The sequence below is a fragment of the Cyprinus carpio genome, chromosome A16, assembly GCF_018340385.1.
Source record: "Cyprinus carpio isolate SPL01 chromosome A16, ASM1834038v1, whole genome shotgun sequence".
Taxonomy (NCBI): Eukaryota; Metazoa; Chordata; class Actinopteri; order Cypriniformes; family Cyprinidae; genus Cyprinus; species Cyprinus carpio.
The window spans coordinates 21194130-21211984 of record NC_056587.1 but is presented as its reverse complement, the minus strand read 5'-3'; the positions used below and the strand labels follow the sequence as shown (position 1 = coordinate 21211984).

The 17855-nt window shown below is 34.0% G+C and overlaps 1 protein-coding gene and 1 long non-coding RNA gene across 2 annotated transcripts in view; both read left to right on the top strand.

Moving 5' to 3' along the window:
• The window catches only part of LOC109077980 (protein argonaute-3-like), a 32599-nt gene extending 23286 nt beyond the window's left edge, over positions 1–9313 (top strand). The window contains exons 9-17 of the mRNA XM_042773323.1: positions 1518–1640; positions 2949–3082; positions 4219–4403; positions 4483–4642; positions 6513–6603; positions 6696–6890; positions 6968–7102; positions 8062–8158; positions 9306–9313. Of these exons, the coding sequence (XP_042629257.1) occupies positions 1518–1640; positions 2949–3082; positions 4219–4403; positions 4483–4642; positions 6513–6603; positions 6696–6890; positions 6968–7102; positions 8062–8158; positions 9306–9313 (1128 nt within the window). The remainder of the gene's footprint in view (positions 1–1517; positions 1641–2948; positions 3083–4218; positions 4404–4482; positions 4643–6512; positions 6604–6695; positions 6891–6967; positions 7103–8061; positions 8159–9305) is intronic.
• Positions 9314–9513: 200 nt separating this feature from the next.
• Positions 9514–17561, top strand: LOC122148049. Its single transcript, XR_006162047.1, has 2 exons — positions 9514–9545; positions 11495–17561. It is a non-coding gene; the product is annotated as an uncharacterized LOC122148049 (long non-coding RNA).
• The last annotated feature ends 294 nt before the right edge of the window (positions 17562–17855 follow it).

Genomic DNA, 17855 nt, shown 5'->3' with positions numbered 1-17855 from the left:
CAGAGTCTTAACTTTTACAAAGAACATCTCTTTGGATTTGAGACTTTAGTCTTTGCAACTTTACAGATCTTCTTCATGCACCAAGAGCTTATAACACTCCAAAGAGAAAGGAAAAATCATATGACCCCTTTAAAATATGTGACCCTGGACCACAAAAAAAGTGTGTTGTGTCATTTTTTTGAAATTGAGATTTATACATCATCAGAAAGCTGAATAAATAAGCTTATCATTGATGTGTGGTTTGTTAGGAGCTGACAATATTTGGCTGAGATACAACTATTTGAAAATCTGGAATCTGAGGGTGCCAAAAAATCTAAATACTGAGAAAATCTCCTTTAAAGTTGTTCAAATGAAGTTCTTAGCAATGTATATTAATATTAATAATTTAAGTTTTGATATATTTAGAGTAGGAAATTTACTAAATATCTTCATGGAACATGATCTTTACTTAATATCCTCATGATTTTTGGCATAAAAGAAAAATCAATAATTTTGACCCATACAATGTATTTTTGGTTATTGCTACAAATATACCCCAGAGACTTAAGACTGCTTTTGTGCTCCAGGGTCACATATGTTTAAAAATTGACTAATTTTTGGACTCATAGACAGAGCTATTTTAGTATTATTTGTTTTATATTATTTTTTAATTTGTGTATAATGAATTTAGTTTAGTGATTTTTAGTTCTTCAACTTACAGTGTTTATGAATATTTTTTAATCAGCTTTTATTTTTATATTTTCAGTTTCCATTTTAGTTTTAGGTTTGTGGTATTGTCATTGTTTTAAAAAATATTTCTGTGTAGCTTAAATGTATTTTTATTTGAGTTTAGTAATTTTACTAGTTCAACTTTAAATTCCATTGTTTAAGTTATTTTATTTTAGTTTTTAGTTTAATTTAACTGTAATTAAATTTACAGTATTTATTGATATTTTTAATTAGCTTTTATTTTTTATTGTCAGTTTGTGCTTTTGTCATTTTTATTATAATTTTTTTTAAATATTTTCATTTAGCTTATTTTTTTTATTTTAGTTAAAGTTTTAGTAATTCAACTTATTTAATTTTAGTTAGTTGCCAAAACAATTTTGTTTTTTTCAGTTTTTATCTGTTTATATTTTATTTAATTTCAGCTTTTTCTTGATTGACAAAAAATATAAAAAAAAATATAAATATTTTTTAACAGTTTTAGTTAACAAAAGTGTTAATTATAATCCTAATTAATGGTTTATAAATACTTTAGAAATTGCTTCATGAATTTAAACTGACTTACAATCACTTTTTACACTACATGCATGAATGAGATTTCAAATTAAGCTGCTTGTTGTTTTGTTTTATTTAGATGCATAAAAACTAAATGCATTAAAAAGAATGCACTACATATTGCAATTTCTTTAGAGCCATAAAAAACAAAAACAAAACACGAATCATGTTAGCTAGAGAAAAAAAAGAAGCCTTTTCAAACATTGTCTCCTGTTCTTGCAGAATGTGTAAGCAGGTGTTTGTGCGTGTGTTTGCAGGTGCGCAGTGCTAACTATGAAGCAGACCCGTTTGTACAGGAGTTCCAGTTTAAGGTGCGAGACGAGATGGCCCACGTGACGGGGCGCGTGTTGCCCGCGCCCATGCTGCAGTACGGGGGCAGGGTGAGCACAGAGCACTTTATGGTACCCTTCCTTTCAATCACCCACATCTCTCTGTGTCTGTCTGTCTGAATGAATGAACGGCTTCTGGAGGAACTAACAGCTCCTAACCGCTGCTGTGTGATGCGTGTGTGGAATAACTCCCAAAATAAACTAGCTTGCAGTGATTCTTTCCAGTTATGCACTTGTATGCACTTGTATTTTAAAATGAAAGGATATTTATTATCTTATAGTTAGGCTGAAGTCTGAGATTGAATTATGGTTTTATGTGATTTAGTCATTTACATGCTTTTTAAATTACAGGAAAAATCAAAGGTAGCTCACAGCGTAACAGTGGATGAAGGCGGTTGTAACACATTTATACTATATTAAAAGTTATGCATTTAGCAGTTATATAGCAGATATGTACTATAAAGTATTGCATTGAAGGTATACATTTTATAGGATTGTGCTTAGCCATAAAACTTACTCTGTCAGATGAAGGCGCAATTAATAAACATCATTTCTTTTATTATATGTCGTTTTTTACTCAACATTTTTAATATGTTAACTATAACTCATATATATATATATATATATATATATATATATTATATATATATATATATATATATATATATATATATATATATATATATATATATATATATATAATATATATATAATAGACATCAGTGTTATTTTAGTTATTATATAGTTATAAATATATGATTTGTATTGTAATATTATATAATATAGTTATATATTATAGTTTTTCGTAACTTTATGATTATTTTTATTTTCTGTTTTAATGTTATTTTTAGTAATCTGTGTTTTTTTTTTATGCTTATATAATTTTAGTTAATTTAGGTTTATTTCAAGTAATAAAAGTGTTTATTTTTTATGATTTTGATTTAACTATAATAACCCTGTTATGTATTTATAATAATTTATTATAATTTTTTTTTTTACAGTTTTAGTGACCCTTTCCTGAGCTTCAAATGTAATGTATTAGAATTTACAATTTTATAATATTTTAGTAACTTTTGCACTAAATTCAGTAGGCACAGATTTCTAAAACAGTCTACAAATCTTTGGGTGGAGTTTACGACTTGTGAGTGATTTTTATAAATATTTATAAAATGAGTATAAATGTGTTGTGTATATAATATATACAATTTTTGATGTGTACGTAGTTGATTATGATTTGACTGTGTTATAAGTGCCTCTGTTCTCTGTACTTGTAGAGTTCTTTGAGTTTAGTCACCACTCGTGTTCGGTGTCAGCTGTGTTTGTCCCGTGCAGCAGATCAACCTTGAGCTGTCGTTACAGAACCGCACTGTGGCCACACCCAGCCATGGAGTCTGGGACATGAGAGGGAAACAGTTCCACACCGGCGTGGAGATCAAGATGTGGGCCATCGCCTGCTTCGCCACACAGAGACAGTGCAGAGAAGAGATCCTCAAGTAAGACTCCACAACACACTGACTTTCAGTACTGCTTTACATCCTGCTTAAAAGTATCAGGGCATCACGATTTGGGTGAAAAAAATCGAATTGCAATTTTTCTAATGTTCGCATTTTAAAATAACAAAAAATCCAGGTTTGCTGTGCTTGTTTGCAGCGCTGCCTAATTTGGCCAAAATTTTGTAAAAAATATCATCATTATTATTATTATTATTATTATTATTATTATTATTATTATTATTATTATTATTATTAAAAGTAGTAAAATAATAAAAATAGAATATACTAAATAAATAAAAAATATTACTTTCATATTATTTCACTGTAAAGTAAAAATAGCATTCAAGAGAAATATAATAGTAACAGTAATAATAGGAATGATAATAAGAAATAAGAAACGTTACTATTGTAATATTTAAATATAAATATTTAAATGTAAATTAAAAAGTTAAGAAAAGTATAATAATAATAAAAATACCGTTATTTTAAGAAATGCTAAATGTATAATAGAAATTACTAAATTAAACTTAAGAAATGTTAGTATTGTAATATTTCACAGTAAAATAAATTAGAATTCAAGAAAATATTAATAATAATAATAATAATCATATATGAAAATGTATTACACGTCATACAAAAGTAAAATACTTAATATATATTAAAACTTACTAAAAAAACAAATGAGAAATGTTACTACTGTAATATTTCGCTGTGCAATAAATAAGCTGAGTATTTAAGAAAAATAATATAATGGATAATAATAATAATAAAATAACTGAATAAAAAATATTGAAATGTATACTAAATAAATAACAAGTAAAAATACTTCACTGTAAAATTAAAAAATATATATACATTTTTTGTTTTAATTTAATTGTTTTGTTACAGCTGTAAAATAACAATACTAATCAAATTTTCAAACGGTAAACCTTCATATTTATTTTGATGCTGAACTGCAGGGAGGTAAGAGCACGATACTGTGCTTCATGCAGTGCATATATTTATTTATTTCATTTAATTGCAGCCTTTGTGATCTGATAATCGCAGTAAGCAATATTGCGGTTTCCATTTTATTTTGACTAATCGTGCAGCACTTTTCATGCTTATAAATTTCTGAATTTTGTTTCTCCCTGCAGGGGTTTCACGGACCAGCTGCGTAAGATCTCAAAGGATGCTGGGATGCCGATCCAGGGTCAGCCGTGTTTCTGTAAGTACGCACAGGGCGCCGACAGCGTGGAGCCCATGTTCAGACACCTGAAGAACACCTACTCCGGACTGCAGCTCATCATCGTCATCCTGCCCGGAAAAACCCCCGTCTACGGTAAGAGGGTCACACACAGAGCAGAGCGTCCACCCGCCAGACGCCATCAGACTGATGAACACACGTTTGATCTGTGCAGCGGAGGTGAAGCGTGTGGGAGACACTCTTCTAGGAATGGCCACTCAGTGTGTTCAGGTGAAGAACGTGGTGAAGACCTCGCCTCAGACGCTCTCCAACCTCTGCCTCAAAATCAACGTCAAGCTCGGCGGCATCAACAACATCCTGGTGCCGCATCAACGGTTAGTAACTGCTTTCCCTGCCTTGTTTTGATGGAACGGATCTGTTCATTGGCTGTTTCTAAACAGGCCACTGATAACAATGATCATTATTATTTAATGCATGGATTTCCAAACTCTTTTGTTAGCTGAACCCTTCTGATATTAAACCTCAGGGTGACTATAAGTAAATATTTGCTTGAATTTAATATTTCAATAATTTAACAACACATTCAAATGTTCACGGTTCTCTGATGATGGTTAAGTTATCAGATAAATATTCAATCTTTTATAGCAAGTGTTTTTAAGTTGTCTTTATTTAAATATTATTTCTATATAGGGATGCTTGACTTGGCCAAAAAAGAGATGATTGTTATTTTTGGGGGGTCAGATATTGCAAAACAAAATATAATTAATTTAATAATAATAATTATTATTACTGTTGTTGTTGTTGTTATTAAATTTGACCCTGGAGCACAAAAGCAGTCTTAAGTCGCTGGGGTATATTTGTAGCAACAGCCAAAAATACATTGTATGGGTCAAAATTATAAATTTTTCTTTTGTGCCAAAAATCATTAGGATATTAAGTAAAGATCATGTTCCATGAAGATATTTTGTAAATTTCCTACCGTAAATATATCAAAACTTAATTTTTGATTAGTAATATGCATTGCTAAGAACTTCATTTGAACAACTTTAAAGGTGATTTTCTCAATATTTAGATTTTATTGCACCCTCAGATTCCAGATTTTCAAATAGTTGTACCTCGACAAAATATTGTCCGATCCTAACAAACCATACATCAATGGAAAGCTTATTTATTTTGCTTTCAGATGATATATAAATCTCAATTTAGGACTATTTTTTTGTTTTTTTGTTTTTTTAGACTGTCAAAATACTAATATTTATGTCATAAATTCGTAACATTTCAAATCATCTAGCTTTTATTTTATTTTAGTGGAATACTGGTTATTATTATTGTTATTGTTGCTTTAACTGTAAAAATAAAGAAATGTAAGCTGTTAACTGTTAAAATAAAAATGAATATTTGATAATATAATAGCTGTATGTTAGACTTGTTTGCAGCGCTGCATAATTTGGCCAAAATTTTGTAAAAATATCATAATTATTATTATAGTATATAAATAATAAAAATAGAATATACTAAATAAATAAAAAATATTACTTTCATATTATTTCACTGTAAAGTAAAAAAAATATTATTCAAGAAAAATATGGTAGTAACAGTAATAATAGGAATGATAATAAAAAAGAAATAAGAAATGTTACTATTGTAATATTTCACTGTAAATTAAAAAGTTTAGAAAAGTATAATAATAATAAAAATACAGTTATTTTAAGAAATGCTAAATGTATATTAGAAATTACTAAATTAAACTAAGAAATGTTAGTATTGTAATATTTCACAGTAAAATAAATTAGAATTCAAGAAAAATATTAATAATAATATAATATGATATTATATAATAATAATAATAATCAAATATGAAAATGTATTACACATCATACAAAAGTAAAATACTAAATATATATTAAAACTTACTAAAAAACAAATGTGAAATGTTACTACTGTAAGAAATAAAAATGAATATTTGATAATATAATAGTTGTATTTTAGACTACAAGTTAAATACTAATATTTTGTCTCAAATTCTTTAACTTTCAAACGTTTAAACCCTTAAGCTTCTAACATTTCAAAGCCTTTAGATTTTATTTTAGCGGAGTACTTGCTTCATTTTACTTTCAATTGAATTCATTATTTGCTCTTTCCCTGTTTGGGAAACCCTGATTTATTCACTATATTACAAACAAAGCTGATTTTGTAAACACAATATCCAGCGCAGTATTAATGCCAGTGTCTGGTGTCTCTCAGGCCGTCAGTGTTTCAGCAGCCGGTCATCTTTCTGGGGGCGGATGTGACGCATCCACCTGCAGGAGACGGGAAGAAACCCTCCATTGCAGCGGTCAGTATCGCTCAGAGCTGGATGACATAATAAATATATTATGTATATGTTATAATAACTTCCTGTGTGTGTGTGTGTGTGTGTGTGTGTAGGTGGTGGGCAGTATGGACGCTCATCCCAGCAGGTACTGCGCCACGGTTCGCGTCCAGAGACCCAGACAGGAAGTGATTCAGGACTTGGCCTCTATGGTGCGAGAGTTACTCATTCAGTTCTACAAGTCCACTCGCTACAAACCCACCAGAATCATCTTCTACAGGGACGGCGTGTCTGAGGGCCAGTTCAGACAGGTATATATTGGTTTATCACTAACCGCATCATTTCCGTATCATTTACAAATAAACCGTGAACCTGTTTCTGCTCGCAGGTGTTGTATTATGAGCTGCTGGCCATTCGAGAGGCCTGTATCAGTCTGGAGAAGGACTACCAGCCCGGCATCACTTACATAGTGGTGCAGAAACGCCACCACACGCGCCTCTTCTGTGCGGATCGCAACGAGAGGGTGAGCCTGCGTCCTGACGCTCCTACAGCCGTTTAAGGGTCTGTGGAGAGTCAGATTCATTTCTAGTTATCATGAAAGGATGCTTATGAATGTGAGACTTCAGATGCATTGTGACAGGACTTTCCCTGAATGCTAACGCCACGAACAGCTGCCCAAAACACAGGACTTCTACTTACTAGTGCTGTTTTAGTGTTATTTATATAGTATTTATTAATATTTTGAATTACCAATTATTTTATGTGTTCAGTTTTCGTTTATTTTAGTTCATTAGAGTTTTTGTAAAAAAAATTTTTTTTATTAGTGTTTTCAGGGTTATTTTAGTATCATTAATAGACTATTATAGTTTTTATTAATATTTTGAATCTGTAATTTTGTTGTTTTTGTTTTAAATATGTATAGCTTATTTTATTTTATTTCAGTTTTAGTTTCTTATTTTAAACTAAATGAAAATGAGATGTTTCTTGGTAATTAGCTGAAAAAACAAGCTTAAGTTTTTTTTTTTTTTTTATAATATTTTTTTAAATAACAAACTTATGGTTTTTGTTATATTTTTATTTAGCTTTTTTAAATTTTTGCAATAATAGTGTAAGTTTTTAATATACATTTTTTATTTTACTTTATTTCAGCTCTGTTTCAATTAACAAAAACAACTTTAGTAGTTTTAGTTAATCATAACACTTGTTTTATAGAAGTAGAAGAACATAGAGTGTCTGAAAGTGCTTTTTTAAAACGATACACTATTAAAACTCCAGTACAAAGTTATTTTATCTGTTAAATACTCAAGGTACTTGATCTAAAATGCCCATCCTGAGTTAATAGTTATATATTGAAGTAAGCAGAAAGCCTAGGTTTAGATAAAGAAGAGGTTATTAAACACTCTGTTATGTTTTCAGACTTTAAGACAAACCCAAAGGTTGCACATTTATTGGAAACATCATTTCTGTTTCTTTCCTGAACAGGTGGGTCGCAGCGGAAACATTCCTGCTGGTACAACAGTCGACACGGATATCACACACCCCTACGAGTTTTTTTACTTTTACCTCTGCAGTTGCTGGTGTAATAGGTGTAGAGGAGAGCATTTTATTTTCGGGGAGAGATGTTGTTTCTTTCTTGTGTTTTTTGATGTGTGCTGGTGGGGCTGTTTTGTGTGTAAAGGGTGCTTGTTGTTCACTTGACAAATGATTTTGCACGCAGATTAGGATTTAGCAGCATGAATAACTGTTATGTAATCCAGTCCAGGCATGCAGTCTGAGTGTAAAAGGGTGAATGTCAGCAAATTACTCCTAAAAAAAAATACCGTTATTTTAAGAAATGCTAAATGTATAATAGCAAATTACTAAAAAAAACTAAGAAATGTTAGATTTGTAATATTTCACAGTAAAATAAGTCAGAATTCAAGAAAAAATATTAATAATAATATAATATGATATTATGAATGTGAGCAAATTACTCCCAAAAAAAAAAAAAAAAAGTCTTATCATATTATAATAATATTAAATTTAAGCTGTTATGTTTTATATGCTTTTGTCATTTTTATTAGTTTTTGCATTCATTTAGTATAATACTTTGTGTTCATTTAGTATCATTGAAAGGCTGTTGCAGTTTAATATATAATATATTATAATATTTTGCATTTATGTAGAAGCTCATTTCTGCCACGAAATAAAAAAACTAAAAACTGTAATTGTGACACTTAGCGAGCATTTTTTTTTCTTTCTTTCTCAGAATTGACTAAATTATGAAATGCAAACTCACAATTCTGAGTAAGAAGTGAATTGTCAGAGATAAACTAAAAAAACTGCAATTACCTTTTTTTTCCTTTTCTTTTTTTTAAGGTATGACTTTTTTTTTTCTTGCAGTTCAGAGTTAATATCTCAAAACTGGGACTTTTATTAGACAAAATGCAAAAATAATCATTAAAAAAAATCAAATATATTTACTTTTTTTTTTTTTTTTTCAAAATATAATATCTTATTATTGTCTTTAAAAAATATATGTAATATATCTTTAATAAAAAAAAAAAAAAAAATTATAATTTATTTTTCAAGTTGAACTTGGTCATGTTTTTGTGAGAAAGTCACTCAGAAGCATCCTAGTGCAACAGCCCTGTCAGTTTAATCAAACTCCAGTATAGTAGAAGATGTTTTTGAAGACGTAACTTGAGCATTCGGCACGAGTTTGACTCCTCCTCCTCTTTTCTCAGGGCACTAGTCGACCCTCCCACTACCATGTTCTGTGGGACGACAACTGCTCAAATGGGCTGCATGGGGGGTTGGGGGGGGTGAGTTACCAGGGGCGGCTACTTACCAGGTTGTGCCACAACGTACGTGCGTCTGCACCCGCATCCCGTCTCCATGCCCCGCACCTGCAATACTCTACGCCAATCTAGTGGCCTTTCCCGTGCGCTGATACCATACCATATGGGTGACAAAGAACACGACAGGTGTGTGTGCCAAGACCCAGAACTGTGCCATTGTCCTAGAATAGCACGACAGGTGTGTGTGCCAAGACCCAAAAGAACACGGTTAGGTATGTGTTGTGTGAGATCAGAACGCTTATCTTGCAATATTCCATCCCCCAGCTTTTGTGCAAGTTGTGTCTGGAGTTAGGAGCGTTTGAAAAAGTTGAAATCAAGTGTTTAGTTTTAGTGTACTAGTTCTGAGTGACAGGACAAACCTTGTATAGATGGTGTTAAAAACAGAGTTTCTCTGTTGTGGGGGGGTTGGATGCAGTGTTGGGTGGGATTTATGTATTTCTGAGTGAAGGAAAAGACCTGTTAATGTTTAATGTTTAAAAAGAGTTTCTGTTGTGTTGAAGTTTTGTGGTTACCATTGTTAATATTAATTATTTTGTTAAAATTTGTTTGAAATATTTACATTATTTTTTTTTAGATAACATTATTTAAAAAATATTTTGAATCTGTTTATATTTTGTTTTAATGTTAAAGTTTTAGTATTTTTTGTCATTTTCAGTAGTTTTTTTTTTTATATTTATATGTTTTTGTTTTTTTGTCATTTTCAGTAGTTTTACATAAGATATAATAGACTATTATAACAGCTATATATTTTTATAGAATTTTTTTTACATAGTTATTTTTATGTATATATATATATAAGTTTTATTTATTTGAGTATTTGTTGTTTTAGTGTATAAAGATAAGTTTTTTATTTTTATGTTAATTTTTGTTTTACTTCAAGTAATGAATTTTTTTATTTTTTAATTTAATTTGTAGTGTAAGCCTCTAATACCCCTAGTATTAAACATTAAGACAAACTTTAGTTTTTATTCTCTTAATTGTTTTTTTATCAGTTAAGGACTATTGCGAAAATGAAATCTTTTTTGTCTGATTTCCTGATCTGGAAACAGTGATCTCACGCATTTATCTCTACACGCTTGGGTTACTGTAATGCTTTATATTAGGAATTAGTCCATCTCTTATCTCAAGATTGCAGCTGGTGCAAAACGCAGCAGCGAGGCTCCCTGACTGGTATTAAGAAAAGGGAGCATATTACACCTGTTTTGAAAAAGCTTCATTGGCTCCCTGTGAAATATCGAATACAGTATAAGGTTTTGTTATATGTTTATAAAGCTGTTCACGAGTTGGCCCCGGAATATATCAAGGATTTGGTGCTTATGAACTCTGGCAGATCTCAAAGGTCCTTTAATGTTTTACTTGCTCTTTGTTCCAAGAACTCGTCTTAAAACTAAAGGGGATCGAGCTTTCTCTCTGTCGTTGGACCTAGACTGTGGAATGCTCTTTCCCCCTGATATAAGATCTGCACCGTCAGTTGTTGGTTTTTAAAACTTGTGTGAAAACGTATTTGTATTCTGTTTCTTTTAATTCTTGACTTTGTCATTCTATATTTTGTTTTTTGTTTTTTTTCTAGATGTTTCCTTGCTTTTAGATGTACAGTCCTTTGGTCTACGTTGTAGTAGAAAGGGCTATATCTTAAAACATTTTAATATTATCAAAAAGCCTTTTTTTTTTTTTTTTTCAGCGTAATAAATTTTGTGATGGTTTTTGTCCTAAATTGCAAATTATGCAGGATTACAAACAATGCAACATTCTGCTGTTTTTCTGTTGTGTTCTGTGATGGCTAAAGGTTTCTGTAACACAATCTCTCTCACAGTGTTATTGTGATACTATTATAGTTTTGACTAATATTTTGAATTAGTTTTTATTTTTTATATTCCTTCTCTTTTTCATTTTAATTTTGCGTTTAACATTTTATCAGCTGTTTTAGGTATTTCAGTTCATCAAGTTAAACTAGAAAAGTTTGATTTCTTTTTTATATTTGATTTTTTTTTTTTTTCCATTGAACATTTATTTCATTTCGCTGTTTTCTATGGACTTAGTCAATTCTAATAGCTCTGTTCTCTTGTCTCTCTCAGTGCCGAGGGAAGCCACGTCTCGGGGCAGAGTAACGGTCGAGATCCTCAGGCGCTGGCCAAAGCTGTGCAGATTCACCACGACACCCTGAGGACCATGTACTTTGCCTAAGCCAGCTCACATCCATCCCACGTTCTTCTAGTCATGCACAGGAACCCAGACAACCGCATACACACGCCTCACACCTCCAAACGCAAGTGCATCCTGAAGGGTGGATCTCTGTGGCGATGGAAGCGCGGCCCGCCCCGACACTGTGCAGCAGGATAAGGAAGGCCTGCTTTAATTCCACACGTGGACCTCGGCACTATTATGCAATATTAAACCAGCCAACTGAGGCCGTTCTGTCATATCCCCTCCAAAACCCAAAAGGGAAGCCCGTCTATGCCCCCGCTCCTCTTCCTGTCTGTAGACGTAACGTTTAATTACTTTCCCTGCCTGTCACGCCTTGTACCTCAACGTTTTCTAACAGCACTTTTTCCTCTTATTGTCCTTCCCCCAAAATGAGATTCGAATGGAAGCGGATGGAAAGACTGAGTCTGGAAGAAAGGAAGTTTTGGGGAATGCCTACGGATAGATGTACTTTCCTCCCGTTCTCAATTATTTTTGTAGCCAATGGTGACTTAACTACGTGTTAAAGTGTCAGTCGTGAAGAACCAATTGTGCGTTAGCATTTTAAAACAGAAAAACAAGCTTTTATTGTTAGAGAAGTGCCATTGCAGAGCGCAGAGTCCTTTATGACGTCCGGGTGGCAGAAAGCTGACGGTTGAATTTTTTTAAGCAAATCTACGCTCTAGCTTTCATGTACTACAATGCAAAGTGATCATGTTTTGATGCTCTTTCTTGTTTTTAACACCCAAGTTCCCTCCGATATTTATTTGTCTCGATCAAACGCAGCACTTAGCAGATTGTCTCGTTCGCTCCCCTCCTGCACTGTGTCTCGGTTTAAAATGCATAGTCTGTGTGATGTGACAGATCATAGTTTAGTGCAATAATCCATTAGCGGGATGAGAAGACCTCCTGTGCAAAGACTCGGTATGCGGCTGGGTGTGAAAGGCATCTGAAAGTGGTTGGATTTTAAGATGGAGGTGTGCATGTTTGCCACTTTTATAGTTTATTTTTGGTGAAAGTACAGCAGCGTTTCCTGACGATTGACCGTAGTGTGTAAACAAGTGCCTGCTAGAAATGCACGACGTTGGAAGGTCAGAAACAGAACAAATGCACCTCATTTAGTCCAACCAAGGGCACAGTTGCGACCACATTCGACTGTACGGCCTTAATAAAATCTCGCGGTTTCAGCGTCTCGATTTTCACTGCCCTGCCTGTTTCAGAGGATTTTGCTGCTGTTGTACTTGTTCAAGTCCGACTGCTGGGTTCATGCTTCAGTTCGCCTAGGCACGAGGGACCGTTTGGCAGCTCTAGGCCACGTGTTCAAGGAGAAGCTCTGGCAGCACCTAATTCGTGCCACTAGGGGTCAGTATAGTTTTTTACCTGGAGCGTGCAGTGAGAGTTGTGTGCCTTACCGTCTCTCCGTGCGCCATCTGAAGCATGTCCTGCTGTTTAAAGGTGATAATCTGCACTAAATAATGCGTAATGCATGGTGCTATTAGGTGCGGCCCGCGGCGGCATCAGCAACTGGCACAGACTTAATGCGTAAGATGGAACATGGGATGCATAAATGGTGCTGGTTGTGTGTATTTCTCTCTCTCCGAGGAGGAATTTCTCATCAGGACAGACATTTGGCTGTTTTGTATGTTTGTTAGATTTGTATTTGATTTTATTGCAGAGAAAGGTACAGCACAGTGGCCAGTCAGAATATGATTACAGTCAATTACACGAAGCACTAGAAAGCGGAAGATTTTAATGCATAACTTTTTTTTTTAGTAACAATTCAGTCTCTTTAAAATACTGAACTGCAGTTTATGCAGTCAGATAAATTCTAAAGTATAAATAATCGAATGAAACTAATGCAGTAGGCTGTTGTGATGGATTTTCTGTTTTTTTTTTTTTTTTTTTTTTTGTTAAGTGTGCATTAGAGGTTGAACCTTTTGCAGAAGGTACACCGTGTTTTATGCCCATCAAAAGTGGTTTAAGTGATGCTGTAAGCATCAAAACAACTGCTACTGAAATTGTGCCCGTTTTTTGTTTCACAACCGCTTATCGGTGCTTCAGAGCCTTGGAAGTAAAACCGTCTGTGTGTGGATGCCAAACAGCTATCAGTTTCAGAAGCAATCTTGATGAGGTGTCATGCAATTTTATTTTTGTGTAGTTTTAACTTCATATATATATATTACTAACACATGCCTTGTATTTTGGCAAGAAATGTCTCTTTAAAGGGATAGTTTGGTTCTAGATGATTATGAATTGTCATTATTTACCCACTTTACCCTCTGTTGTTTCAAACTTGCATGACTTTTTTTTTTTTTTTTTTTTTGGTGTAAGTTTTAAAAAATGTGTGAGCTGCTGTTTTCCATGCAACAAAAGTGAATGGATATCAGTGGATATTAAAGTTAAGTTACGGCTTGAAAGCATAAAAAATAGATTCATTTTGGAACTTAAAAACAGTCCATTTTTGTTGCATAAGTCAATGGCAAAACAAGTCTGCACCGACACGAGGGTGAGAAAACCACACAATTTTCATTTTTCGCTGAACGATTCCTTTAAAGCTGCAACTGGTTTTGCCTCCGTATGAAGATTGTAAAGAGTGTTTGTCTTGTATTCGCAAGTGACTGTGGTAGCAGATGTTGTGGGTTCAGAGCACACTTATCGAGTTTGTTGCCTGTCGTGGCCTCCGTTATCTAGAAAGCTAGAAGTGTAAGAGTCAGTCTGTGTATTTTCTCCTCTCCTCTCTTCTCGTCTTTTATTTCAGAGCTTTTTGGGAGGGTCTTCTTTTAGGGTCTAAAACGTAACACGAGTTCAAAGTTCATAGAAAGTGCCTTTCCTCATGATGGTGCTGAATAATCTGAGACTAAAGTGAGAAATCAAAGAGCATATTAGTCTTACTCTTACCTTGAAGAAGGTGTTGCACACATGCAAACACACACACGTTTTTATCTCGATCGGGAGGCTCATAACGGTGCCTCTTTGTATATTCAGATATTATAATGACGATGATATATGCCAAGTATACGAGCAAACGGTTGAGATACTGTATTAGGAGTCCGGACCAATGCAATAGGTGAATGTGCTATCTTTAGATAGAGGGCAGAGCGGACACTCATAAGACACGGCCTGACCCTGGACAGGAAAGCCTAGCACAGCACTTTAAAGACTGCCACCCAAACAAGGAAACAAAGTCACAGTGCTTTGCTCTCCTTTTTCTTTTTCCCCCATAAGCCCCTTTTTTCACATACTCCAGCAAAAGACAGTCTCTAGTGCTTGAAGTCTTTGCTGAGGGAAGGTTAATCATGTTTCGGAGGTTTACACGGGACCCCGGTGACGTCGTTTTTTGGACTTCACTATGGCTGCTTAAAAAACTCATTGTTTGTTGCAGTGGCTGATCGATCCCTGTCAATGTGCAATGGCCCGTAGAAACCTAGACGCATACAGTATGTGTTTTGAGCCCCGTGGCCTGTATTTTGTCACATGGGTGCCCGTTGGTCCAGGAGGATATACCTCGACGAGAGATCTCAAAACACTGCACCTCACTGACCTTGGTATGCTGCATATGTTAAAGTGAAAGAAAGTGCAAGTGAGTGAATCTCACCGAAGAACGTGTTCACATTTCACGCCAACATCACAAGACGCATTATATTTTGCATACAGAAAAATAAGCCAATTTTTTATTATTCACTTTTTATATTAAAATTTTTTGCATTGAGACAATTAAATGCATCCCTCTCCCCAAATTCTCATTATTGTCATGCGAAACATATTATGTATGAATATTAGTTGCATTGCTTTTCGTTTTTATAATACAGTAAATATCATTCTATCTCCATTGGGAATTACAAAATGGCTCAAAACTGTGAGGAAAATGTGCTAATTAATAATAATAAAATTCTGGTTGTTAAAACAGGCTGCATTTTTCTCTTGCAAAATATAATTTCTAGTTGTACTACACTTCAACAAAACGACAGAAATCAGCAATTATATTTTGCATAAAGAAAATAAAACCTACTTTTTGGAGACAATTAAACGCATTGCCCCTCTACAAATTCTCATTATTGTAATGTGAAAAAAATGATTCTAGTATTAAAATGCATATATATATTTATACATCACAGTAGTACTGTATTTGTTGCATTGCCTTTCCTTCATGCTTATTAGTCAATATCATTCTATCACCGTTGAGAATGATGGGAATTACAAGAAAGCTGCGCTTAATTGTCATGACAGTAATGCAAATAATGCAGTAATTGCATTGGTGGTCAAAATAGGCTTCGTTTTTGTCATGCAAAATGTAATTTCTAGAGTATTATACAACAACAACAACAGACCGAAATTAGAAAGTATATTTTGCATCAAGAAAATAAAGCCTACTTTTGGACCATTATCATTATTATTATTTTAGGCATTGAGGCTGTATTTAAATGACAAATAAACACATTCCCTCTCTCTAAATTCTCAAAGTTGTAATGCAAAAAAAATTATTATAACATCAAAGTACAGAAATGCTCAAAATTATAGGGAAAATATGCTTAATTATCATGCAAATAAAATATTTTGTTGAAACAGGCTTCATTTTTCTCATGCAAAATATAAGTTGATATTCTTTTGATTTCAGAGGTGGATATGTTATACTTGAGATTCGCCCAGATATTACTTTGATTACAGTATAATGCCTGACAACAATATCCTTAACAATTTTAGATTCAGAGGTCTAATTATAAGAGAGAGAAAAAAAGTTGTTTTTAAATCATAACACTTATCTTTTTCTTCTTTTATTGAGCCAACTTTTTGTTTTCCTATTTAAATGTCTTGTTTTTTTCTTTTAATATATTGGAAATATATATGGGAAATATTTAATGGTGTATTTATTGAGGGAGTGCTTACGCGGCTGGGGTCTCCGCAGAGTTTGGGGGTCGAACAGCCTCGACATCCTCTCTCACACACACACAAGCACAACCACAGGGTGGGCTGAAGTGTTCGATGACGTCACTTCCTCCCTGACCATTGACTAGTTCGAGGTCGTCCACCTCTCCAGCCAAGAGGCTCGTCGCATCTCATCTCTTTACGGGACGGAGAACCACACTGACTTTATTCCAAAAAGAAGATAAAAAGCTGATTGTTTTCATCCAGAGCTGCTAGACTCTTAGCCATACACTTTTTTTTATTTTTATTTTTTCTCTGAAAGGATGTGTCCGGTGCTTTACAAATGGAGTCGAGAAGCAGATCATGGTGTTCGTCATTTGCTTGAGTTCAATTGTCTTCGTGCCAGAGAGGGTCCCATTCCACTCAGATATATATAAATATATGAGCCTCAGCCTTGACTGTACTCTTGTTTTTCTGATTGGACTTGAGACGTCTGTCAAAAGGCCTTCATCGTGTGTAGAGAAGCATACTAACTCACTCCCTGTGTGGCATCTCGGTTCTCTTTTAAACCACTAATTGTCGTGAAACGGCTCGAGATTCGGAGACGAGGCCGCTGTCTGTATTTCAAACGGTCATGCCGTCGTTTTCCGGGAGGACGGAGGCATCGAGCGCCGGACGAAGTTGCACCCAAATCGCTGACCCGAGTCGATTCCTAAAAATGTTTACAAAACGGTTTACTGCAACGCAACGCTCCAGCATTCCACAAACAGGACTGTGAAGCATCCGATGCAAACGCACGGCGAGTCTGTCCATCCTCCGTTTGTGTGGCTCACGTCTGGCGTCTCTTGGTACCGGAGGACGGCGGTGGCTTCCGTCGCGCGATCGTGGCTTACGAAAGAGTTAAAGCGAGTCGGGATCTCCGTGTTCGCAAAGAGTCTCTCATAATGTACCAGGGGATGTTTCCTTTCCTTTGAAATGTCTTTCTTTGTTTAATAATCCTCTCTTTGTAGATCAATGGCCTTTTAGTGTTGCTTTGCTTCAGTTTGGAGTGTATCTTTCACTAATACTTGCAATAAAAAGCTTTGCTTTTGAAACAGACCTGGTGTTTATTGGTTCTGTGTGTTTCATCTGTCGCACTGCTGATTAAAACACTGCATTGATTTTGTGTCAAGGTTTGGATGTAATATATTGTCGAGCTACACTCTCTTCTACATCTACGTACAGAAGAGGGCAATAAAACACTTAACATATTAAGGCAAGCATTTCATGATGTCCACTTAATATTAGACTTAAAAATGACAGTTTTGCGTTTTGTTTCTTAATGTAATTGAGTGTAAAATGTCTTGACTCTTGGCTGTCTGATCAAATAATGGCTGTGTTTAGAACAGAGGA